This window comes from Ictidomys tridecemlineatus, chromosome 3, assembly GCF_052094955.1.
Source record: "Ictidomys tridecemlineatus isolate mIctTri1 chromosome 3, mIctTri1.hap1, whole genome shotgun sequence".
In the NCBI taxonomy this organism is placed as follows: domain Eukaryota; kingdom Metazoa; phylum Chordata; class Mammalia; order Rodentia; family Sciuridae; genus Ictidomys; species Ictidomys tridecemlineatus.
In genome coordinates, this window is record NC_135479.1 from 78488117 (window position 1) to 78514505 (window position 26389).

General features: G+C 34.2%; 1 protein-coding gene across 5 annotated transcripts in view; it reads left to right on the forward strand.

The window, feature by feature from the left end:
* Positions 1-26389, forward strand: part of Atp2c1 (ATPase secretory pathway Ca2+ transporting 1) — a 134525-nt gene that overhangs the window by 36426 nt on the left and 71710 nt on the right. For all 5 annotated transcript variants that reach the window (XM_005327001.5, XM_078043296.1, XM_078043297.1 and 2 more), the window contains one exon: positions 24690-24800. In XM_005327001.5, the coding sequence (XP_005327058.2) occupies positions 24690-24800 (111 nt within the window). The remainder of the gene's footprint in view (positions 1-24689; positions 24801-26389) is intronic.

Genomic DNA, 26389 nt, shown 5'->3' on the forward strand with positions numbered 1-26389 from the left:
TCTCTCTCTCTCTCTCGCTCTAAAAAAAAAAAAAAAAGAAGAAATATAAGGTTCAATGTAGAAAGTAACCATTTTACAGTATCTCCCTTAACAGAGGTTACAAATTCATTACCCGGAAACTTTCCTACCACAGGCAAAAGGAGGCAGTGAAAAATCCCTGTACTGTGCTAGACCATTTCTAGAGTCTTTAGGGTTAGAGGGGACCAGGTTCCCAGCCCAAGTAAAAATGGTTCCAGTGCCCTGTCCTAGAAAGTTTCTGGTGATTGGAAACTTTTATCTGTTGATGCTTGTTTTGTCCTTAATCTAGGCAGAATGTCATGCTCTGGATAACATTTCTTAAAATATTTGAACATGCCTGCTTTATTTATTTAGAAACTTCTACTGAAATTCAGTTAGTGGCTGGGCACTGTCTTCATAATTCTCTTATCTAGGCCAAATATTCCTAACCCCTCCCACTGGTCTTTTTTAAAGCCTAATTTCCAGAAATGCATACTATAGTATTCCTTGCTTCGGAGCAGGCTCTAATATGCCTTAAACTGAATATAGACTTGTGTTAAGGTATGCTTGGATTATTAGAAGTATTCAAAGGTTCATCATTACCTTGGTCCAAAAGCTTTTTTGCCTACAGTTTAGGATTGTGGTTGCCTTTTTAGCAATGAAGTTATACTGTGGATATTTTAATAGCTCTTTAAAAGTGGATGAAATCAGCTTACCCTAGTGTTTGCCTGAATTACTATTCTAGAACTGTACCATCTGGTAGTTTAGTAGTTGGTTTTTGAGTAGTAAGTTTTTACATTTATCTGTAATAATTATATATATACTTTTGTAAATGTGGAGGTGGAGGTATATTACTTCTACTCATTGGTATAGCCTGATAAGCTCATTTGAATTTTGTTTCTATTATGAAGGAAGGTAGCTACCCCTCTCCAGCCTTGATGTCATCTTGAATAAGTATGCTATTCAGGTATTTATTTAAATTGTTGATAAAACATTAAACAGAATACTGCACACCCAATGGTAGTTATTAATGCCATTGACTCACCTAGCCAGAATTTATCCAGTTTTCATTGTGGTCTTTTGACTGAATTTACAAAATGTCTTGTTGGCATCTTATATTAAGACTGCAATCTTAATATTCTTAGACACAAGCTGGTTTTAAATGGTCCTCATTTTCTTTTTCACAAATTTCAAAAATAATATGTATCCAATTTTTAAATTGTGTGTTTCAGGAGCTTGGAGGGTGAGAAGGGTCTTTGCACCAAATTTGCGTTTAGTTAAAAAGAAATTTTGTTTTTAGAGCCTAAATCTAGTCATCCTACTAAAATTAGTCCTGAACTTTATTTAGTTTGAAGTACTTTGATTACCTGATTAATTTGAATATAGTATAATAGTTAAGAAAGAGGTCTCTGAGAGTTAGACATTAGTTCAGTTACTGGCTATGCTACTTATTAGTTTCTTTTTATCTTGGGAAAATTACTACTTTGATTTTTAATTTCTTCATCTATAAAACAGGAAAAACAATAATGTCCCCTTCAAAGGGTTTTCTGAGAATTACATGAAATAATACAAGTAAAGCATTCTTCGTATCAACCCAGCAACTGAAAAGTATAAAACCTGTTCTGTCCATACTCTTCCTCCTTTTGTTTTTATTTATAATTATTAACCCATATTAATTGTGCAAATAGTTGGGTTTGACAGTGTTCCATATATGCAAATATTGTTCTTTGATTGTGTCTAACCCCCTCCCCAGTCTCCTTCTCCCTCATCTATTTCCAGGTCATTTTTTATTCCCCTCTAGTTTCCACAAATAAAAGAAGATACAATACTTACCTTTCTGTGTTTGGTACAATTTCTCTTAACATGCTGTACTCCAGTCCCATTCATGTTCCTGCAAATTACTTTTTTCTTTTTTATTTCCTCCTCCTTTATGACTTTATATTGTTTATATATACCATTTTTCTTTATCCATTCACCTCATGGTAGGTACCTAGACTGAGTCCATATCTTATCTGTTGTGACTTATGCTACAGTAAAAATGGTTATGTAGGTTGTCTGTTTTGTATTTTGACTTCATTTCCTTTGGGTATATGAGGAGTGGTATAGTGGGATCATATGATAGGTCTATTGTTATTTTTTGTGGAACCTCCATATGGTTTTTTTTTTTTATAGAGGATATACTAATTTACATCCCCACCAATAGTATGTGAGGGTTTCCTTTTCTTCATATCTCACCAGCATTTGTTAGTTTTTGTTTTGTTTTTGATGATAGTGATATGACTGGATTGAGATGAAGTCTCATAGTTTTTATTTGCATTGTACCTAATGACTAAAGATATTGAAAAAATTTTTCACATATTTATTGGCCATTTGTACTTCTTTTGAGAAATGTCTATTCAGATCATTTTTGATTGTCTGCATGTTCTTTTGTTACCAAGTTTTTTGTGTTCTTTATATATTGTGGATATTAATTCTTTGTCAAATGAATAGCTGACAGAAATTTTCATGCATTCTCTGGGTTGTTTCTTAGCTCTGTTGAATTGTTTCTTTATTGTGCAGAAGCTTATTAATTTGATGTAACCCTCTTTCTCAATTCTTGCTTTTATTTCTTGAGCCATTGGAGTCCTTGCCAGGAAATTGTTGCCTGTGCCAGTGTCTTGAAGTGTTTTCCTTCTAGTCCTTTAAGAGTTTCAGGTTTTACATTAAGATCTTTGATGCACTTTGATTTTTTAAAAAAATTATTTATTTAATCCAATTTGTTATATATGACAGCAGAATGTATTTCAGTTCATAGTACACATATAGAGCACAATTTTTCATGTCTCTGGTTGTACAAAAAGTAGAGTCACCCTATTTATGGCTTCATATATATACTTAGGGTAATAATGTCCATCTGATTCCACTTTCTTTACTACCCCCTGCCCCCTCTCTTCCTCTCCTTTTCCTTTGCCCTATCTAAAGTAACTCCATTCCTCCCATGCCCCCTCAATTCCCATTATGGATCAGCATCCTCATATAAGAGAAAACATTTGGCATTTGTTTTTTTGGGATTAGCTTACTTCACTTACCATAATCTTCTCCAACGCCATCCATTTACCTGCAAATGCCATGATATTTTTCTCTTTTAATGCTGAGTAATATTCCATTGTGTATATATACCACATTTTCTTTATCCACTCATTTAGTGAAGGGCATCTATGTTGATTCCATAATTTAGCTATGGTAAATGGTGCTGCTATAAACATTGATGTGGCTGTGTCCCTGTAGTATGCTGTTTTTAAATCCTTTGGGTATGAACCAGTGGGATAGCTGGGTCAAATGGTGGTTCCATTCCAAGTTTTCCAAGGAATCTTTATATTGGTTGCACCAATTTGCATTCCCACCAGCAATGTATGAGCAGGCCTTTCTCCCCACATTCTCGCCAACACTTATTGTTTGTTTGATTCTTAATAGTTGCCACTATGACTAGAGTGAGATGAAATCTTAGTTTTGATTTGCATTTCTCTAATTGCTAGAGATGTTGAACGTTTTTTCATATATTTGTTGATTGATTGTATATCATCTTCTGAGAAGTGTCTGTTGAGTTCCTTGGCCCATTTATTGATTGGATTATTTGTTTTTTTAGTGTTAAGATTTTTGGTTCAGCAAAGTAGCAAGATAGAAAATCAATACCCATAAGTCAAAGGCACCTCTGTATATCAGTGAGAAATCCTCTGAAAGAGACACTAGGAAATCTACCACATTTATAATAGCCTCAAAAAAAACAAACAATAAAATACTTGGGAATCAACTTGATGAAAGAGGTGAAAGACCTCTACAAAGAAAATTACAGAACACTAATGAAAGAAATTAAAGAAGACTTAGAAGATGGAAAGATCTACCTTGTTCTTGGATAGGCAGAATTAATATTATCAAAATGACCATACTGCCAAAAGCACTATACAGATTTAATGCAATTCCAATCAAAATCCCAATGACATTTTTCATAGAAATAGAAAAAACAGTCATGAAATTTCTGAAAAAATAAGAGTCCCAGAATAGCTAATACAATCCTTAGCAAATAGAGTGAAGCAGAAGGCATTACTATATATACCAGGCCTTAAACTATACTACAGAGCAATGGTAACAAAAATAGCGTGGTATTGGCACCAAAATAGACTGGTACACCAATGGTACAGAATAGAGGTCCCAGAGACTAACCCACATAATTACAGTTATATTAGACAAAGTTCCAAAAACATACACTGGAGAAAAGATAGCCTCTTCAACAAATGGTGCTGGGAAAACTGGAAATCTGTATGCAACAAAATGAAATTGAACTCCTGTCTCTGACCATGCACAAAATTCAACTCAAAATGGATCAAGGTCCTAGGAATTAAATCAGAGACACTGTGTCTATTAGAAGAAAAAGTAGGCCCAAGTCTCCATGTTGTATTAGGCCCCGACTTCCTTATTAAGACTCCAGTAGCGCAAGAAATAAAATCAACAATCAATAAATGGTATGGATTCAAGCTAAAAAGCTTCTTCTCAGCAAAAGAAACAATCAGTGAGGTGAATAGAGAGCCTGCAGAACGGGAACAGATTTTTACCACACACATCAGATAGAGCACTAATCTCTAAGATATATGTAAAGTATTGATTTTTGTAGAGTGAGAGAGGGGGGACTAGTTTCAATCTTCTGCATGTGGACATCTAGTTTTCCCAGCACCTCTTCTTTCTCTTACTACTGCTGAGATTCTTTCCTATTACATTTCATCCAGCTGCTATTGTGGTAATATTTATAAACCAAATCAGTAGTTTTAGACTTTTTAAATTATTTTAAATTTGCAGTGCTGAAGGTCAAACTCAGGACCTTGCACATGGTAAGCAGCTTCTATCATTGAGCTACACCCCAGCCCTAGTCATTTTTTTTTTTTGGTAATAAAAAACTGACATTTAAAAATAATAAAGGCACATTTCTTGTAGTTCTATTAAGGATAGTGTATTGTTTGTAGATGAGAGTGCCCTGCAAAAATTTCACAGCTAGACACTTTGTTCTTTAGGTTTAATGATAAAACTATAGTTTTACAACTAAAAACTCAGATTACTGATTTATTCTGATTGCTTTTATTCAGTTAGTATCATTTTGAGGTACTTAATGTAAAATAATTGGAAGTTGAAGCAAGGAATTAAGTATGGAGGTATAAATTAATGGTGAAGCAGTTTAAATTATGTGTTACGCAAGTAGTTGTCTAGGAATGAGTAATATGCTTGGTTAAGATTTTGATTGCCCTTCTCTTGACTTCTACCTCCCTTCCCCAAGATATACTTTCAACATAGGAGTGAGGATTTCAACAGAAAGAAGTCCATTTTTTCACAAAGAAATATGAGAACCATACAAATATTCTGTAGTTGTTAAATTGCAAATAGAGGATTAGTACTTAAGTGGAAGCAGTTGGATGACTACTTCAAATTTGGTCTCATAAGTTAGTTTGGATGACAGAACTAGGACTCTCCCAACTCTCCCTGTTCCCTTTTAGATCAGGAAAGGAAAGGTTTGAGTATGAATTTACTGGGGATTAAGTCATTATTGATTATACAAAAAATATAGTTTTTATTTAGGGACATTGTGTTAATTGAAACAGTTAAGGAAAAGGTCTGGATGGTTTGCTTAAATTTTTGTGTATCATTTTGTTTAACAGTTACAGAACACCATCCATGTGCCAGGCATGGTCACTGCTGGTTTGTCTGACCTGCATTTCTTGAGTAGTCATTGAGTTTACAGTGTAGTGGAGGGAAAAACATTTTGAAAAAGAGCTTTAATAGGTAAGTGGGGCACTAGGAAGTGAGTAGTTGGTTTAGTTGTGGAGAGAGAGCACAAAAAAGGTTATAGGAGGAATGAGGCCTGAAATCTTAATAGTTCTTCTGCTTGCAAACCCTTTAACTAGGTAGTAGTCCTCCCCCAGGTAGGCCACTTAATGTGGTTTTGTATTTTGTATTTGGCCAGCCATTTATCTAAGGCATTCTGAGTCAAAATCTAATTGTCATTAAAGATTTGAGTTACATATCTTTTTTTAATAATGGAGGATTAGTCATCTGCTCATGTGAAGGGGAGCATTGTTGGGACATATAAAGCAAACTTTTGTGACAAATAATATTTAAGTATAGCCAATAGGATTCTAATTAGGTAAAATTCTTTTTAGTGATACTCAAGGAGTGTGAGTATTTAAAGTGAGGTGGGAACTATGTTTTATTTGATAGTTGGGCTTAGAATGTGATTGTTTATAGTAGTTAAATTGGAGCTTAAATTTGTATTTTCATTCTTTTTTTTTCAAAATCATTTTAACAGAAGCCCAGTCCTAGTTTCTTTTGCCTTGGGAGGGAAACAGCTGGTATCAATGTAGATTGAATTCAAGTTGCCTGTAATAAAGTGGAGAACTGTCTGAATCTCTTACATTTCAGCTTTCTGTGTAACTTGACTTCTCAGTTCTCTTTATCTTTTTATCGCCCATAAAAGCACAAAGTGGTAGTTTTTTGCATGCTTTTCTTTTTTTTTTTTTTTAATTCATGCTGGGAATTGACTTTTCTATAGCTGCTGTTTGTTAGTCAGTGTGTACTAAATTAATTTCCCTGATTGTGTCTTTTAAGCAGGTGGTCATTGGTTACAAGAAACAAGATTGAGTAGTAGAGGCTACAAAGAATAAACTAAAGGACATTTTCTCCTCAAACAGCAGATTAATAATGTGAGCTGCTTTGAATTGATTTGTTCATTTATGTTAGGAAGAATTTAGTTTTAGTTGGATTACAGAAGATTTTACAGTTGTATTCAACAGGCAACAGTTGGGAATAGGTGCAAGTCTGTTTCTGAATATTGCTTAAAAGGTACTGTGTGATGGAAATTGTTTTATTTCAACATTTTTAAAAAATTATTAAGCTTGGGATCAGGTGAAGTTTTTTTGCAAATTTTTTTTTTTGTGATAGAAAACGTGAGTCCTACCTTCTTAACCCTTTTCCCCAGCCCCTGGTAACCACCATTATATTCTGATTCTTATGAGTTTAACTCTTTTAGATACTTCATGTAAGTGGAATCATATAGCATCTGTTTTTATGTGGCTGGCTTAGAGTATCCTCTGGATTTATTATGTTGCAACATTTGACAGAATTTTCTTTTTCAAGGCCAATTAATATTCCATCATGTGTCTTTACCATTTTCCTTTATTCATTAATCTGTTGATGGACATTATTTTAATAATGTTGATAGACTATTATTTTCACATTGAGAATGGCGCTGCAGGGAACATCAGAGTGCCAATAGTACCTTTTTGAGCTCTTCAGTTTGGTTCTTTTTGATAAATACTCAATTGGACTGCTGGAATATTTGGTAGAGATTATATATATAAATTTTTCTTTTTTTGTGTGTGGGTGTGTTAATGGATATTGAACTCAGGACTGCACATGCTAGGCAAGCATTCCACCACTGAGTAACATTCCTCACTCTGTTTTAAAGTTTTTGAGGAACCTCTGTAGTGGCTACAGCATTTTGCATTCCTACCAAAAGTATGCAAGGGTTCTTATTTTTCTATTTGCTTACCAACAGTTGCGTGTGTTTGTATGTTTTTAAGCAACAGCCATTCTTGCAGGTGTGAGATACCTCATTTTGATTTGCATTTTCTTGATGATGATGAGTATCGTTATGTGTTTATTGGCCATTTGTCTATCCTTAGAGAAATATCTGTCCCTGTCCTTGGCCTAGTTTCTAAATGACTTATTAGGTTCAGAAGAGTTCCTTACACATTTTATAGATTTAATTTCTTGTCATATATATGGTTTACACATATTTACTCTGTTCATTTTCCTTTGTTGTGCAAAATATTTTTAGTTGGCATAGTCCAACTTATTTATTTATTTTTTGTTGTCTAGGCTTTTGATATTAACTACATGAAGTAATGGCCAAGACCTGTGACATGAAGCTTTTCCCTTATGTTTTCTTCTATAAGTTTTACGCTTTCAGGTCTTATGTTTAAGTAGATTTTTATTTATGGTAGAAGATAAAGGATGGGTTTATGCTTTTGCATGCAGATAGGCAGTTTTTCCATTACTCCCTTCATTGTGTTCTTGGCATCCTTGCTACAATTGACAGTATGTGCATGGAACAATTTTTGGGCTCTCTGTTTCATTGATCATGTATCTGTAAAGCAAGTATCATGCTGTTTATATTCTAAAGCTTTGTAATATATTTTGAAATCAGGAAGTATGCTACCTTCATCTATGTTTTACAAGATAAATTTGGTGATTTTTTTGGTAGTTCCATAATATTTTTCCCTATTTTTTTAAAAAATGTATATATCTATATCTATATATAAATTGCCACTGGGATCTTTGATAGGAATTGCATTGAGTCTGTAAACAACTTTTGGTGATAAGGGCATTTTAACAATATTGTCTTCCAATTCACGAACACAGGATATTTTCCCATTTGTTTGTGTTCTCAGTTTCTTACACCAGTGTTTTATAGTTTTCAGTACATGTTTTTTTTTTTTTTTTTTTTTAACCTCTTTAGTTTATTCCTAGGTGGGTTGTTCTTTTTGATGCTATTATAGATGAATTGTTTTTCTAATTTCCTATTCAGATAGTTTATTAGTGTGGAAACTTCACTGATTTTTGTATGTTGATTCTGTATCTTGTCACTTTACTGAATTAATTTATTGGTCCTAGCAGTTCTTATTTTAGGGAGGCCTTTAAGGATGTTCTTTATATAAAAATGTAGTCTGAAAATGGACAGTTTTACTTATTCCTTTTTGATATGAATGCTTTTTATTTCATTTTCTTGAAATAAAAAGCATTCATAGTATTTCCAGTACTAGTAAATACTGACTAGTATTTCCAGTACTGTGGTGAAAAGAAGTGGTGAAAGGTGGCATTCTTGCCTTGTTCTTGGTCTTTTAGGTCAAGCTTTCAAGTTTTTCAGCTTTGAGTGTAACGTTGGCTGTGGGCATTTGAAGTACTTTTCTTCTGCCCTTGTTTAGTGAGAATTTTTTAAATGAAATGGGCTTGAATTTTTTCAGATACTTTTTTTCTGGCATCTGTTGAGATGATCTTTCAACTGCATGTTCATGTTTTAAATGGCTGATTTTATGCACCTTATTTATTTATATGTTAAACCATCCTTGCATCACAGGGACAAATCATTTGGCCATGGTATAGGGTCTTTTTAATGTACCTTTGGACTTATATTGCTAGTATTTTGTTGAGTTTTTTTTTTTTTTTTTTAATCTGTGTCTTTGTCAGGGATGCTGGCTTGTAGTTTTCTTGTCTTGTAGTGTGTAATGCTAGCCTTATGACATGATTTTGAAAGTGTTCCTTTTTTTTCAATGTTTTGAAAGAGTTTAACAAGGGTTGTTGTTAATTCTTCTTTAAACCATTGGTAGTAGTAGGTGTACCACTGAGCTATAACTCCAGCCCCAGGAAGGACTTTTAAAAATTTTATTGAAATATGTAAATAAATTTTTTGTTCAATTTGGAGGTAATATAGTAAATATAGCTATACTTTGTAAGGGTCAGTGATCCTATTCCTTATCTGATATGTGTCATAGTGGAATAAGAAGTAACAGTATTTGTCAAAGAAAGTGGAGCACCAAGAAAAATTCTATCTGTTGTGGTAGAGGAATTGTTGGAAAGGTGGCAGAGGCCAGTAATAACCCTAGAATCAAATATCAATTAAATGATTCAGAAAAAAAGATCACTTGCTAGAATGTAAAACATTATTGAATTTATAATGAATTGGATACTTAGGAAAATTGGTGGGATTGTAGTTCTCATATTCTTTACTATTTTTACCTGTTTTATTTTATGAAAGTATTTAGTATGGGATAAGCATTGGGAATGAAAATGGGTACTTTGGGGGAAAGAGAAAGTTGTAATTTGTGGCAAAAAAGAGTTGGGGATGGATTGAAAGTATTTAGTTGGAGATTAGGGCTAGGGCAGAAAATATCAGGACTTTGCAACCACTGTTTCAGATTATACTTTTATTTTGGAGACCAACCTTTACCATTGCACGTCTGCTTACATCTAGGGATACACAATGAACAAACCATAATCTTTAGGCTTTTATTGCCTTGAGGATGTCGTAAGGAACCATGATGTGAATTCTACAACCAAGTTTCATCTATAGGGAATTAATGAAAACTACTAAAGTAATTTATTGAATGTATACTGGTTATGATGACTTGAAAATATTTGTAATGTTTGCTGTAGTAATACACTAGATTGATTTGGTCAACTAGTATATATTACATCTCAATTTTTTTCTTTTTTTTCTTTTTTAAGGTATCAGGGATCGAATTCAGAGGCATTTAACCACTGAACCACATTCCCAGTCCTGTTTTATATTTTATTTAGAGATAGGGTCTCACTGAGTTGCTTATAGCCTTGCTGAGTTTCTGAGGCTGGCTTTGAATTCTTGGTCTTCCTGCCCGGGGAGTACAGGTTTGGTCCACCATGCCTAGCTATATCCAGTTCTTTAGATAGAAAGGGAAGTGACATCACTGAGTTATTTTTTGTAAAGCATTTTTATTGTAAAACACATTTAATATTATGTTCACCATTTTAGCTACTAAGTGTACAATTCAGTGATGTTAATTAAATTCATTAAGTTCTTTGCAACTCTCACTATTATTTCTAAAATTTTGTTATCCCAAACTGAGACTCTATACTCATTTAGCAGTAACTCCTGATATCCCCTCATTTCTAGTTGCTGATTACCATTAATCAACTTCCTATCTCTGAATTTGAGTGCTTTAAGTATTTCATACCTATAGTATTTTATATTATTCAATATATGTCCTTTTGTGGTTGACTTATTTCTCATAGCATAAAGTTTTCAAGGTGCATTCATATGAAGTATTTGACAAAAATTTAATTTTTATGGTTAAAATATTTCATTCTGTGTATATACCATATCGTGTTTATCCATACAGATGTGGATGAACACTGGGATTCTTTTCACTTGGTTATTGTGAAAAATGCTGCAGTGAACATTAGATTACAAGTATTTGAGCCCCTGTTCCTAATTATATTGAATATACACCTAGAAGTAGAATTGCTAGTCATGCAATTATTTTATTTAGCTTTCTTTCTTTGTTATGTTTTGTTTTTGAGATATAGGGTCTTGCTTTGTGCTCAAGTTGATCTTGAATTTGTGATTCTTCTGCTTCAGCCTCAGAGAAGATGGGACTACAGGCATGCACCACCATAACTGGCTTCTGTTTAGCTTATTAAGGAACCACCAAGCTGTTATTCACAATGACTACATCATTTTATAGTTTCACTAACATTGTGCAAGGGTTCCAGGTTCTCCTGTCCTCGCCAATAGTTCTATTTGCTTATTTCATAACAGCCATCTTAACAGTTGATAGCTCTTTGTGGTTTTGATTTGTGTTGAATACCTTTTTATGTGCTTTTTAGCCATTTTGTTTAGTTTTCTGTGGAATAATGTCTATTAAGTCCTTCAACCATTTAAAAAATTTTTTTCTATTTTTTGTGTTTGTGGGTGTTTTTTTTTTTTTTTTTTTTTTTGTGGTGCTGAGGGTTAAACCCACAGCCTTGTGCATGTTGAGTACATACTCTTTCAGTAAGCTACATACCTCCATTCTTTTGAATTTCAGGACTTCTTTGTATATTCTGATTATCAGTCCCTTATTGGATAAAATATTTGCAAAAAATTTCTTCCATTATGCAAGTTTTTTCACTTTCTTTATAATGTCAATGCCCAATTGTTGTAATGCTCAAAAGTTTTAAATTGAATCAGTTCCAATTTAACTACTTTTCTGTTCCTTGTGCTTTGATGTTATATCTAAGAATTTATTCCTAAGTCCAAGGCATGAAAATTTATTGTTTTCATCACTGGGTGCAGTGGTACACACCTGTTATCCCAGTGGCTTGGGAGGCTAAGGCAGGAGAATTTCGAGTTCAAAGCCAGCCTCACCAAAAGTGAGGCACTAAGCAACTCAGTGAGACCCTGTCTCTGAACAAAATACAAAATAGGACTGGGGATGTGGCTCAATGGTCAAGTGCCCTGAGTTCAACCCCTGTCCCCCCCCCCCCCCCAAAATTACCATGTTTTCTTTTAAGAATCTGGGGATGGGGGTAGAGCTCAGCTCAATGGAAGAGAATGTGCTTACTATGCATGAGGCTCTGGGTTCAATCCCCAGCCCCCCCAAAAAAACTCCTCACAAAAAACAAAAAACCCTAGGGTTTTATTTCTTATATTTAGACTATTGATCCATTTTGAGTTATTTGCATATGGTGTGACATGGGCATGCTTCACTTTTTTTTTTTTTTTTTAGTTATAGCTAATATGCACTGTTTATTTTTTTTTAAAGATTCTGTATTGTTAAGTTTGGAAGGTTATAAGATCCATCTAGTGTATTATTTTGTCTTTATTTACTTATTGAGTATCAGATGATTAATGGAGCTAAGCATTATAGTTCTTAAAATATGTTCTTTATTCTAACAGTGATTCAAAATTAGGGATGGTGTGAAAAAGGATTGTAAATTTTGTTACATAAGAATGAAAATTGTACATAGCAAAAGCATAAAGTCAATATAACTAACAGACTAGAATAAAATATCTGCACCATATCATAAAGAGCTATGATCCTTAATATATAATTGTTAAAAATTGATAGAATAAAACAGTGAGAGAAAAATACTCAAAATATATAATAACTTCTATAAAAGCACAGAAATCACTCTTAAACCTAAGAGAATATTTCACATTCACCCATAGAGATATGCAAATTAAAATACCTGAGAAACCGTTTTGTAGCTATCACATTGGCAAAAATCAAAGTTAACAACCCATCCTGTGGGCAGGGTATAGGAAAACGGACATTATTGGTGTGAAAGTAAACCTTTTTTTGTGGAGAATTTGGTAACATACAACAAAACCTTATAGATCATTTGCTTTTTTTCCTGTCATTTTGTGTTCTGGAGATTTTTACCTGAAGGGACACCCCAAGCAGTGTTAAAATACTTGTACATGATTCATGGATCATATGTACTCATAGTAAAGTCACAATAGTTGTTTACTATGTGCTGTATAACAAGAATGAGGAAGATCTCTGAACAATTGAGTGATCTCCATGATATATTGAGTATAAAAGAAAGCATAGGTGGAATATGTTACTCTAAGCCAAAGAAGAAGAAATAAACCACATACTTATCTGCCCATTTGTGCAATAGGAAACATAGTCAGTATATATTTAAAACTTAAGATTGCTTGCATAGAGGGTGGTTACAGAGAGATTGAAAGAATGGAGGAGAGGTGTGACACGTGATTTATAAGAATTAAGTTATATATTTTTGTTCTCCCCCCACCCCCAGTCCTGGAGATTATATCTAGGGGTGTTCTGCCACTGAACTAAATTCCTAGCCCTTTTCATTTTGGAATTTGAGAAGGAGTTTAAGTTGCCCAAGGTGGCCTTGAACTTGTAATCCTCTATCCCAGCCTCTTGTCCTACCTCCAGTTGTAGGCGTGCCATGCCTGGCTCTAAGTTATATTTTGTATACTTAAAATTAAAGATGATGAGAGAGAGACTAGGGGTAAACATCTTAAATGTAATAATACCTCTTAACTATGAACAAACCTAAGACTAATGACAAACATAGCTATGCAAATATTATACTTGAGTAAGTAGATTTTTAAACAGTGGTATGGTTACCGTTCCAAAAGTACTTTATATATTTTAAATGAAGCAAATAAAAACATAATGGTGATAATGAAAGTCAGGTTTGTTATTATTTGAGAGAGAAGTTACAGGTAAGGAAAGGGATTGGCCTGAACCCCAGGAAGTTAGATAGGAATTGGCAGGTTTTTAACATTTACAGATAGGTATAAAAAATATATAGTTCTTACCTCTGTCGGTTGTGAAAGCCTAGAACCTGTAACACTTCTGAACACAGTCCATCAATAAGAGAAACCGAGGCTCTCTGCAGAAATGGTTAATTCCAATGCTAGAGCTTGGAAAATACAAAGATAGGCTTGGACTATCTTGTGCCAGAAAGTAAGTAAGAGAACAAAAATTGATGAGTGCTTGTCAAAAGGATTTTAGGAGCCAGCCTATTCAAGTCTCCCTGCAGGCTACAAATGGGACAGTTTGAGCAGTAGAATGATAGTAATGCATTAAAATCCATGTGAAAAGTGAATGTATGTTTGTACAGGTGTGTATATGTGTATGTTTGCACCCATGTGCACACAAAATAAATAAATAAAGGCAGGTTATTCCTTACAGTAGGATACCACTTATAAATACAGACAATGATGAGGTAGGAAAAACCTTCATCTGGTAACCATCATAGTAATGGTTACTCTAGGAAATGTAGTGAGGAAAAGTATGATAAGGTCCAGAATATTTTACATAGTCTCAAAGTATCTCCTTACAAGAGATTTATTACTTACAAATCCCAAAATAGTAACTTGATAGTTAAAGAATCTCACAGTTACCTTTTAACCAAGTGATCAAAATTGACACCACTGTTAAAGGGACAAATAGTATTGTGTTAGCATGCTTGGGCTTCCATGGCAGAATACTAGAGATCTGGTGACTTACTTAACCTCAGCAAAATCAAAAGTGCTGGCATTGGCTTCTGGTGAGGCCTCTCAGCCAAAGACAAACTATTTCTTGCTATTTTCACATGGTATGTTCTCTGTGTGCTTTTAATTCTGCCTTTTCCTGTAAGGATATTGATCCCATTGGATTAGAGACATCCTTATGACCTTATTAACCTTACTGTCTTTCTTAAAGTCTTATTTTGAAATATATTCACATTGGAGATTAAACCTTCAGCATAATTTTGGAGGGGAAAGGGGGACACAATTTATTTTATAACAAACATGCTTCTTGATATGATTTATTGAGAAGGATACATCATTACTTCTGTGATATACCCCTCCCTTCAAAATATATACATCACTGAAATCTATTAAGAAAAATTAGAAAAATCCAAATTGTAGTTTTATAAGATGGGGCTATTCTACACGATGGCCTGATTGTCCTTTTCAAAATTACAAAGATAATGAAGGACCAGAAGACTAGGAATTGTTTCAGACTTAAGGAGGCAAGAGACAAAATAATTACATGCAGTCTGTGGTAACAGTTTAATTTTTAAAAATAGTTAGTTTAAATTAGGAGCCAAGAAAGGACTTCATACAATAATTGGTTGCCATATCTCTTAAATAATATTCAGCACTGTCTATTCTTGAGACCCACTCATCCTGGGGACCCACCATCCCTGCAGACTTTGATCTCACTAGTCTGGATTTTTAATCATAGGAATTTAGAAACTCATCCCATTTGGTTTTTAATGTGAAGGCTGGAATTGAAAACCATTGCTCTATATCTAATTACTGAAAATCTTGAGGCTTGATCTGATTCATCTTTTAATTTTTTTTTGAAATAATACATGTATTCTTTTTAAAAAAAATTTTAAAAGATGTTGATGGATCTTTATTTTATTCATTTATTTATATGTGGTGCTGAGAATTGAACCTAGTGCCTCGAACATGCTAGGCAAGCGCTCTACCACTGAGCCACGATCTCAGCCCCCGCTCCCATATTCTTCATAAGTGCCCCACTCCCAGCTGATTCTGAAACCCACCAAAATTTGAGAATTGCCACATTCCATCTTGCCCTTTAGATGATAAAACAATTTTTTCTTGGTGACTTGGGCAAATACAATTTAAAGGAAATCTTATCAACTTGCATATTAAAGGAGACATTCATGGATATTTCTGAGCATTTTGTCATCTCTGTGGTCAATTTGGACCCTTATATTTAAAGTGGAAGTAAACCTTCCCTGGGTAACAAGGTTATTTTATAAGATTATGCTTATAGTACCTTTATTTTCCTATACCAGCATTTATTCATTGGTGGGGATGAACAGTGATCCTAATCTAATGTGACTTGCCCACTCTGAGATAATTGCTGACTTTTGTTCTGTCCCTTACCAGCTGCAGTCTAATCCCTGAAGAGCTTCATCAGAAACAGATTGACTTTTCCTTCTCCCATGGTTGCTACATTTGCCAATAAAATACAGTGTTCAGTTTTAGAATCCTTAACCTCAGCATTATGAAAGGTGAAATATCTAGACTCACCTGGTCCTTGTAGAACATGTACCTAATTCATAAATGATGAAATAAATTACTTTTCTGATCAGATCTGCCATATTTTTTGTTCTGTGAATAATCATTTTAAAGCCACAGATATGCTTCAGGATAACAGTGCTATTCTTTTTGCTGCATAATTGTTCATTAAGACAGGAAGTCTTAGTATTTCCCCCCCTAATAGTAGTTTTGAAGCTTTCTGTTATTGAGAATGTTGCAGAGAATACCAAGATGACAAAAAAAAAAAAAAAAAAAAACAAGGTCACACCCTTCTAAAGATCTACTGTTGGGATGAGGCAAATGCATAAATGTTATATTATTAGTGTTATCTTAGAGCAAGGGAACTAGAATTTGAATACCTGTTATACGTTAGACACTGTGATACATACTTTTATAAATAGTATTTCTTTTAGTTCTTGTTAAAATCAAAATAGGTATTATCCCAGTTTTCCACTGAGAAAAAAGACTCAGAGAAGATAAGCAATTTGTTCTGGGTCACACAGCTGGCAAAACAGATTTGGGATTACGAATTGGGATTAAGTCTGACCTTGCCTGTTTTCCCTTCCTGGGCATGAGCCTATTGGTGGGTTGCCTGAGGTGGTGGAGAGGGGAAGGTGAGGCCAGTGGGGATGATATCTGATGCTGACTTCTGTTTTTTGCCCCAACTTCAGACCCTAATTGCAACAGGGGTGAGGGGAGAAACATGCAGTTCAATCTGGCTTTATTCAGGTTCTGTGGGATCTGGTCATATGCTAGAAGTAGGTAGGGAATTGTAGGAGAGCTGACTTAGAAGATAAAACATCTGATTAATAAAATAAGCAATGTTGATTGTGTGGCAGACACTGAGACCTCTGTAATCTCTGAACTATATATTTTCCAGAGACATCAGAAAAATTAAAGAATGATTGGGTTATTTTATTCCTTGAAATTAATTGAAACAGATACTTATTAAGCCATTGGGAGAGCCTTTACAGGACATTTATTCAAGGTAATACAATACCAACAATATTTGATGTCACTTGTCATTTGATTAGCATATAGTAGATACAGGATACAAAAGAACTGTGTGAAGATGAAATCAGCAGGATGCTGAAACAGAAAGATTGATGAAACTTCTGAAGGAACAAATACAAAGAAACATTCAATAGCAATCTTCAGAACCCCAGTGCAGGAGAAGGAGGTGATGAGCAAGATGAAAATATTTTACCTTTAATCCTTGAAGAGAAGGAAAACAAAAAATACTCAAAAGTCTTTTTGATTTTTACAGGAAAATAAAACATACCTCTGGATGGGAGGGAGGCTGATAAAATCCCAGAAAGCCTCTTTATTCTTGATAACTTTTAAGCACTGCTGGAGAAAAGAATGCATCCTATAAAATGTTATAGGGAAGCCCACCAGTGATTTTTGACTAGTACAAGTTCTAAGTGTTTTGTTCAAAATCTGTAATGGTACTATAAGCATAATCTTCCAACAAGGCTTGCAGATGTGTGCCAAAAGTGCTAATTCTACCTGGATTGTGTTTTATGCTTTTTGTGTTTTATGTTTTATTATGTTTTATGACATTAAAGTAAATGACATTAATACTCACTTTTTGCTGTAATCAATAAGTGATTGCTTCTTAAATTGTGTAGGTCTGTTTGATTTCTGTAAGTCACTGTGAATATGTAGTTCTTGGTTTGGAACTGGTGTGTTACTTTTTTTCTTCTGTCCATAATATGCCTTCTTCACATTTGTAAAATGCAGTTGTAGAGTTTGATCTCTAGAATTCTCAGGATAATCCTACCTTCCCATGCTATGATTGCTAAATGGTGTGGAAAGGTGCCTAGTTCTTTCATGTTAATTACTAGCACACTGAATTTGGCCAAAATGATTTTTTTTTTTAAGATTTTTTTCCCTATTTCTTGACTTCTGTTGGGTAATTTGAGTTACTTTTGCTGACCTCTTTTTTTTTTTTTTTGGTACTGGGGATTGAACTCAGGGGGCACTTGACTACTGAGCCACCTCCCCTGTCCTATTTTGTATTTTATTTAGAGAAGATCTCATTGGGTTGTTTAGCACGTTACCTTTGCCAAGGCTGGCTTTGAACTCATGATCCTCCTGCCTCAGCCTCCTGAGCCTCTGGGATTATAGGCATGTGCCACTGCACCTGGCTTGCTGACTCATTTTTATAATCAGATTTCTGTCTATGTGCTCTAAATGAGGTATAGAGTTATTATTATTTTACAAAAGGTGACTTTTCTCAAGTCACCTATGAACCTATGTTAGTAACTGATCTTAGGAGGTATTAACCTTTTAAAAGTGAATACTTAAGTTTTTCAGTTTAGTTTGACCATGCTTTTTAAACTTAGTAAGGACAGTAATTATCAGCTTTGGCCACATATTTGATACAGCTTGGGGAGCTTTTAAAAATAAGTGTGTTTTGGCTTCACTTCAGGTCTAATGATTTATGTTCTCTGGGAATAGAACCTGGGCACTTGGATTTAAAAAAAAAAAAAGATCCCTATCTTAATCTACTTTTGTTACGTAATAGCATACCATAGACAGTAATAGCATACCATAGACAGTAATAGCATACCATAGACAGGCGGCTCAAACACCAGATGCATTTCAAAGTTTTGGAGGCTAAGGAATCTAAGGTCAAGGTGTTGCTAATTGGTTTCCTCCTGATTATATTTTTTCTTGGAATGGGGATGTGGAAGGAAGCTCTCTGGTGTCTCATTTTATCAGGGCATTAATCCCATCATGAAGGCACCATCCATATTATTTCCCAAAGACTCCATCTTTATATACCGTCACAGCAGGGATTAGGACTTCATCTGAATTTTAGAGGGGCATGCCCCATTCATATAGCAACCTGTGTAATTATGATATGTGTCAATATCAGAAACTGATGTAAAGCAGTGCTTACACTCAAACATGAATGAATCATTTGGGGAACTTGGTAAAATGCAAAATTAGATTTAGTAAATCTCTGATGGGATCTGATGCACATAGACCCCTTTCAAAGTGAAATGAAAATTTAATTTGTTTATTTGTGTGTGTATAAGAGTTTTGGTATGACTTGGCTCTCCAGTTGAGTTAGTTACTTCTTCGGGTATATGTGGTTGTATGTGCAGTATGTGGTTTAGTAAATGTTTGTTGGTTCCATGAGTTAAGTAGTGAAAGGTATAGATTCTAATAAATGTAAAGCAACTGTAAGGAGACTAAGGTAAATTTGAGCTCAAGATTTGATTTTCTTGTGCTGGGGATTCAACTCAGGTAGGCAAGCACTCTATTGCTGAGCTACATCCCTGGCCCTTAGCATGATTTTGAGGCCAGATATGAGATAACCATGTTTAAAAGCTGGGACCATAGACGGTGAACTTCTTTAACAACATGTGAAAGACATGACAACCCTTAAGATGATTTACTTTAAACAGAACTTGATCTTTATAATTCTCAAAATCAGAGCATAACTAAATCGTCCGAAGAATGTTGAGACAGTTCTTTTTTTTGACAGAGATTAAATGTTTGCCTAATAACATAAGCATAATATGTAATAGCTACTAAACTGTTACCATAGTAGCCGCATTGTTTAACAATCCCCCCCAGAATGTGAAGGTTCTTTCTCCAGCACTAGTTTTTAGTTGTCTTTTTTACTTTAGCCATTGTAGGTATGAACATAGTTCTCATTGTGATTTTTACTCATATTGTCCCATCTCTCTTCTGTATTATTAGTTTTTTTCCTGTTAGATCATTTTATTGAACATAAACACATGCTGTTATTTCATCTTAACACCAAAACTCTCTTAAAAAAAATTGTTGTAATTAGAAAGAGTGCTGCTTACAAAAAGGCAGCTGCAAATTAGAGACCTTTGCAACAATTACTTATTTTTTTCTTAAAGAATGGATGGGGTCCAGGAAATTATACTATAGATGAACACATCAGGAGCATCCCAAAGTTGTCTTCAGGAAATAGATCAACAAAATGTTTGCAAATTTCTGACCAAATAATTCTTCTAACAATTTAAGGATCCCCCCCCTTATTTTCATCTGTTCTTTTTAGTTATACATAATAGTAGAATGCATTTTGACATATCATACATACATGGAGTATGGTTAATCATTTTTGTGGTTGTACATGATGTGGAGTTATACTGGTCATATCTTCATACTCATATGAACATAGGAAAGTTATGTCTGATTCATTCTATTGACTTTCCCATTCTCACCCCTCTCCCCCTGTCTGACTGGGTGAACCCCACCCCCTGTTGTTAGTCAGTATATGCATATCAGAGAGAACATTCTGCCTTTGATGTTTTGGGATTGGCTTATTTCACTTAGCATGGTAGTCTTCAGTTTCATCCATTTATTGGCAAATGCCATAATTTCGTTCTTCTTTATGACCGAATAATATTCCATTGTGTATATATGCCAGTTTCTTTATCCATTCATCTATTGAAGTTGCTCTTTCTTATTTAATTTAAAAGCATGACCTTTAATTCAGACAATTTAATCCACTTTAATAAACACCTTAGACTTTTGGATAACATGTATCTCTCTGCAAAGTTTAGTGGTAGAATGATGCTAATGCCCACAAAAACAGACAACAAAACCTGATGACAAAATCCCCCTGATGAGGACAGAGGTTTTTCAAAAAGTGCCTGGGTTGGAAAGGTTAGGAGATTACATAAAACATTATATACAACTCTTTATTTAAAACAATTCATTTTAACATATGGGATAACAAGATTTAACATCTGTGGCTTACCTCCATTTCTTTATTGTAAAGATAGAGTTAACATTGCTTTGTATTAGGAACTACCAGTGTACTGCTTTGTCCTTGAAGATCTGTCATACAAGTTTGAAAATGCCAAACTATGGTTTTCCAACAAAGCTAAGAACAGTGTATCTGTGCAGAGATAAGAAGCTTATCTCTCTCTCTCACACACACACAAACACACACACACATCAAGTCTGTCAACCTTTGGGAGTTATCTTCCAATTCCTATTTATTTTATGCCTGTGTTCTTCTGTATGTATTGTTTCACAACTTTCCTATTATAAAAAATATAGTTAACATCTCAACACATATGACCTTGTTTCTGGTTACCCAGTAGTATTATTTGGATGCAGTGAAAGAAGGGATGAATAAGTGCACATTGGGGATTACAAAGTAGAAAACAAAAAAACAGATGTTACAGGGTGGCAGTGGCACACACTTTTAATCCCAGCAGCTCAGGACGTGGGCAGGAGGATTGCAAGTTTGAGGCCAGCCTCACAATTGAGAACCCTGTCTCAAAGTAAAATATAAAAAGGGCTTGGGATGTAGCTCAGCACCCTTGGGTTCAGTCCCTGGTACTGTAGAAAAAAACAGAAAACCCTGAAACAAACAAAACCAAAAAATAAAACAAACACAGATGTGCAGATTTCACCATAAAATGCAAGGATCTATTTTGTAAGTCTGAGCTACTTGGCATGTCCAGTGTTTTTACCCATTATTCCTAAAGCAGGGCCAGTGTTTTGTTTATTTTATTTTTTGTTTTTTCTGGTATTGGGCTTGAAACCAGGAACACTTGGCCACTTGAGCTGTATTCCCCAGCCCTCTGACTGCACCTGGAATTGATAGGCTTTCTTAGCAGAGAAACGGCCACTGCCACACCACCAGATGATAGCTACCATCTTGAGGCTCAGCACACCAGCTAACAATTCATGCAAAGTTGCTATAGATCCGAATAAAAAAGCCTTCCAGTTCATCATGAAAAAAGTCCCATTCCTCAGAGACTCACAGGTCATCTTTGCCTGCATATGAATATAAATAACAACTAACAGCTAAAAAAATGGCAATCTTTTTTTCATTGTCAAAGGGTCTGCTGTTGTCTTTACTCAGTGAGCTCCCAGAAATTGTTGCTTCTTTGGGCCAATATCTGCTTGATGTTCCTCTTTTGTGTCTGGCTCCTCTTGGGTAAGCAGGCTTGTAAAATAATTCCATTCATTTGGGGAGCTTTTGTGTCCTTCATCAGAATCCCTACCTGTCTTGTTGCTCACTGCATCCTTGTATTTATGAATACATTTCTGCTCTTTTTTTCACTTTACTCACTTAGAATGACAAAGTTCAGTGTGATCTGGCATTCTGTGCAGGACTTTATGATTTTGTTTATAAGTGCAGGAGAGGTAAGCAACTGAAAAACACACTTGAGGCAATAGGTAGAGTTACAGTTGGAGAGCATCTCAAAACATATTTAGAGAGTTAACAACATGCTCCTGTAGAGCAAGATGAAATGAAATAATCTCATTTCCTCCTTGAGATTTTTTAGCACTTTTGTGTCCATAAAATGGCTCTAAAGGATTTTATATAAATTATGATCAAATATAGACCATATCTATGTGCCAACCACACAAAGGGTACTTGAAAATTTTATGAATAGGCATATTTGGTACCAGAGTTAGCAATTTTTCTTATTTTTTCCTCTCTCTCTCTCTCTCTCTCTCTCTCTCTCTCTCTCTCTCTCTCTCTCTCTCTCTCTCTCTCTCTTTTTGTGTGCATGAGTTAGAGATCCAACCCAGGGCCTTGCACATATTAGGCATACTGTCTACCACTGAGCTACACCTTTAGTCAATATCTGAATGATAGAAGTATGTTTAAATAAAAAAAATTTTATAATATCTGAATATCTGAATTCCCTTGATTTAGTTCTGTGATGACCTACTTGAGCTAGTTATATTATTGAGTATATACTATAACTATTAACTAGTTCTTAGGAAAAAAGTAACTATCAGATGAGCAGTTATTGCTTGTGGGTCAAATGCTACATTAGTGAACCTAATCCCCAGTAAATTCTATTTAGGCACTATTATCCCTATTTGCTATGTAAGTAAATGATTTTCAGGAACCTTAAAGTACAAGATCTTTATTAAATGCCATTGTCACTGCAGGCAGTATAAACATTTGATCTTTTTATTTGCCTTACTATCTTTTGAAAAAAAAAATTTTTAGTTGTAATTGAGCACATAACTATTTTATTTATTTGTTCGTTTGTTTATTTAATTATTTATGGTGCTGAGGATGGAACCCAGCGCCTCACACATGCTAGGTGAGCGCTTCTACCTCTGAGCTACAATCCAGCTCCATTATTTGCTTCACAATCTTACAAGATGAAATGTCATCTGGTTTAATTCTCATTGTTATTAAATTTTCTTGAGTATTTAACTTAGAAATGTTCAGTGAATTCCTTTTCTCTGGCTTAGCTTGTTTCATAGATTTGAAATAAGGGCATTTTAATGCCTCTAAACATGTGCAAGTTTTATAAATTTCCCAATTTTTCTCTTAAGTCTTATAATTTTAAGACCTTGCATGAAAGAAAGGTAATCTATAATTTCCTCAGTATTTTTAGTCGTTAATATCTCCTTAATAAAAGTGGAAAAAAAATCTGTTGCTCTTTGTTTCAAGATATTTAAAACATTTAACAATGCTTTTTTTAAATACATGAGATTAGAAAACTTGTCTTTGGCTCCAGTAATTTGATCACCCAGAAGAAATACTTTTCTCCCTCAGCTATATACTATTTTTTTTTTGCAGTAAATTGAGATTCTTTTTGCATACAGGCCTCTGTCCTGAATCTTAAATTATTATTTGATCTCATTTGTTGACATAAAGAAGTGTTATTTAAAAATTTTATTCTAAAAATGTTGATTATCTCAGTTTGAAAACATTTCATCTGAAAGCTTAAAATTTGGATCTGGATAGTAAGATGATCACTTTAGTTTCAGTCTTCTTTTAATCAAGTGGATGTGTAGCAACTGAGGTGCTTTTTTTCTCCAGAGTTTCAGTAGTGGAGAGGTTTTCCCCTTTCTCCAGCCTACTCAAAACTTTTTGTGTATAAGAAATCTCAGCTTAGGACCAAAGACAAGTCTGAATTGGGCATTTGTTTCTAGAATTGTGTGAACTAGGTATTTGCTAAGAAAGTTGGTCAAGTCAGTAATCTCGTTACTGCCTTTCTTGTGATGTACTCTGCACATTACCCCTTCACTCACCTGTGCATCCTCTGCTTGTCTGGTCTTTTTTCTTCTCATTTTCTTTCTAGTTTGGGAATAGCTCTTTAATCTGACTTGCTGTCCTGGTGCTTTGGAAGAGTAGCTGGGCGTCCATTCTGGGCAGAAAAGGGTAGAGCTGATCAAGGGGAATAATTAAAATGGAGAGAGCTTAGCTGGTCCTTGTTCCTTGTGTTAAACGTAATGAGTTTAGAGGATTATGATTATGTGTAATTATCAGGATCTGATAGATGGGACATCTATTTTTACTCTTTTTTGTTTTTGGAGAAATAGCATCTTTTTAATGTAAAGATTTTGAGTTTTAGCTGGCACTGGTGGCTTAAGTTTTCAAATATACTTTCAAGAAAAATAGGCTGTGGTTAATATGAAGGTGTTTTATTAGGACTCAGTGCTCATTTGTCTGAGAATATTTTTTTAACTGTGGAAAATGAGTTATTTTCGATTTTCATTTATTATTCTGGATTGCATTACAGTTGTTTTAATGTATTCAACTATTTTTCCTTTGGTTTTTATTTCCTAGGTTGCACGTTTTCAAAAAATACCTAATGGTGAAAATGAGACAATGATTCCTGTATTGACATCAAAAAAAGCAAGTGAATTACCAGTGAGTGAAGTTGCAAGCATTCTCCAAGTAAGTGGTTGGTGGGAGAAAGGGAATAGATAGTGTGAAATCAGTCTTTTAGGCTTTATCAATCAGTGCTGCCCAATATAAGTTTTTTCAATGATAGAAATACTGTTTTGTGCTGACAGTATGGTAACTGTTGAGCTTGTAATGTGTTTAAACTTGACTGAATTAACCATGACTATATGACTTGAAACTTGACTCCTGTGATAGAGGAACTAAATTTAATTCTTTTATATAACTGTACTGTGGTTACTGGCTACCTGATTATGACATTGCAGCTCTAGATCACTAGCATTGCCAGCCAGAAACTACTCGTGCTGTGTAAGCACTAGTTGGATTAGGAAAATAATCAATTTAATTAGTAACATAGTGTTTATAGAGTCTATCTTTTTTTTTTTTAAGGGTTTTCTAAGGTGAAATAAAAGCTAAGTGCAAGTTCAGAGTTGAAAATAAAATTTAATTGCTTATGTAATTTTTTCTTTTCTAGTTTTAAAAAGCACATCTATTGATACATGAAGAAAAGAGTGCTTTTAACTTTTCCTTCAGACATTCACATTTTGTTTGTAGCATTAAAAACATTGCTTTTTTTCTTTTTTTGGCAATGGTAGGGATTTAACCCGGGTGTTTATACTTGATAGTCAAGCATTCTGCACAGAGTTATATAGCCTCAGTCCTGTTATCTATTTTTTGAGTTTTTTATTTATTTATACTTTAAGTATGTTTAAGTTTTGAAAGTCTTGATTATTGATCTCTATTTTAAAGCTTTCTGTCAGGGCAGCTAGTTATTTTAGGCTGCAGGAAGTTTCATTTTTTTAATAATAGGTACCATAGAAAACATGACATAGTAACTGAAGGATTTATATGGTATTATCATAGATGATATTATAATGTCCCATGAATAAGTTCATCTTAATTACCTTAAATTAAGAAGTACAAATTTCCAGCCTAAAATAATTGTACAATCCAAGAACAAAAAGTAATATTAACCTTAGGGTTTTGATAGACTTGGAGAATGAGGCAGGCATTTATAACGTCTAAATATTCTTTTGGAAAATAATTTTATTTTTATTGTAAACAACATTAAAAATAAAAAAGCTGGTTAGGATGTAGTAGGGACTGTTTGTATTATCTCTTTCTGATTATAAAAATGAGTTTGTTAAACTCCTATCTTGTTGCTTACAGTTTTTGAAAATCAATTTTATTGAGGTATAATTTACATAAAATGCAATGCACTGATTTTAAATGTACAGTTTGCCTTTTGAAAATGTGACTGATACCACAATTAAACGGAACATTTTATCACTCCAAAAGGCTCCCACAGGGGCTGTGGCTGTGGCTCAGTGGCAGAGTGCTTGCGTTGCATATGCAAGGCACTGGGTTCAATCCTCAGCATCACCTAAAAATAAATAAATAAAAATATTGTGTCCATGTATAACTAAAGAATATTAAAAAAAAAAAAAAGACTTCCACATGTCTCTTTGGAGTTGATTATCTCCAGGTAACTACTGAGAAGCTTTTTGTAATCATACATTAGATTTCATAATTGTAAACTTCCTGTAGATGTGTTCATACACTGTGTAGTCTTTTATGTTTTT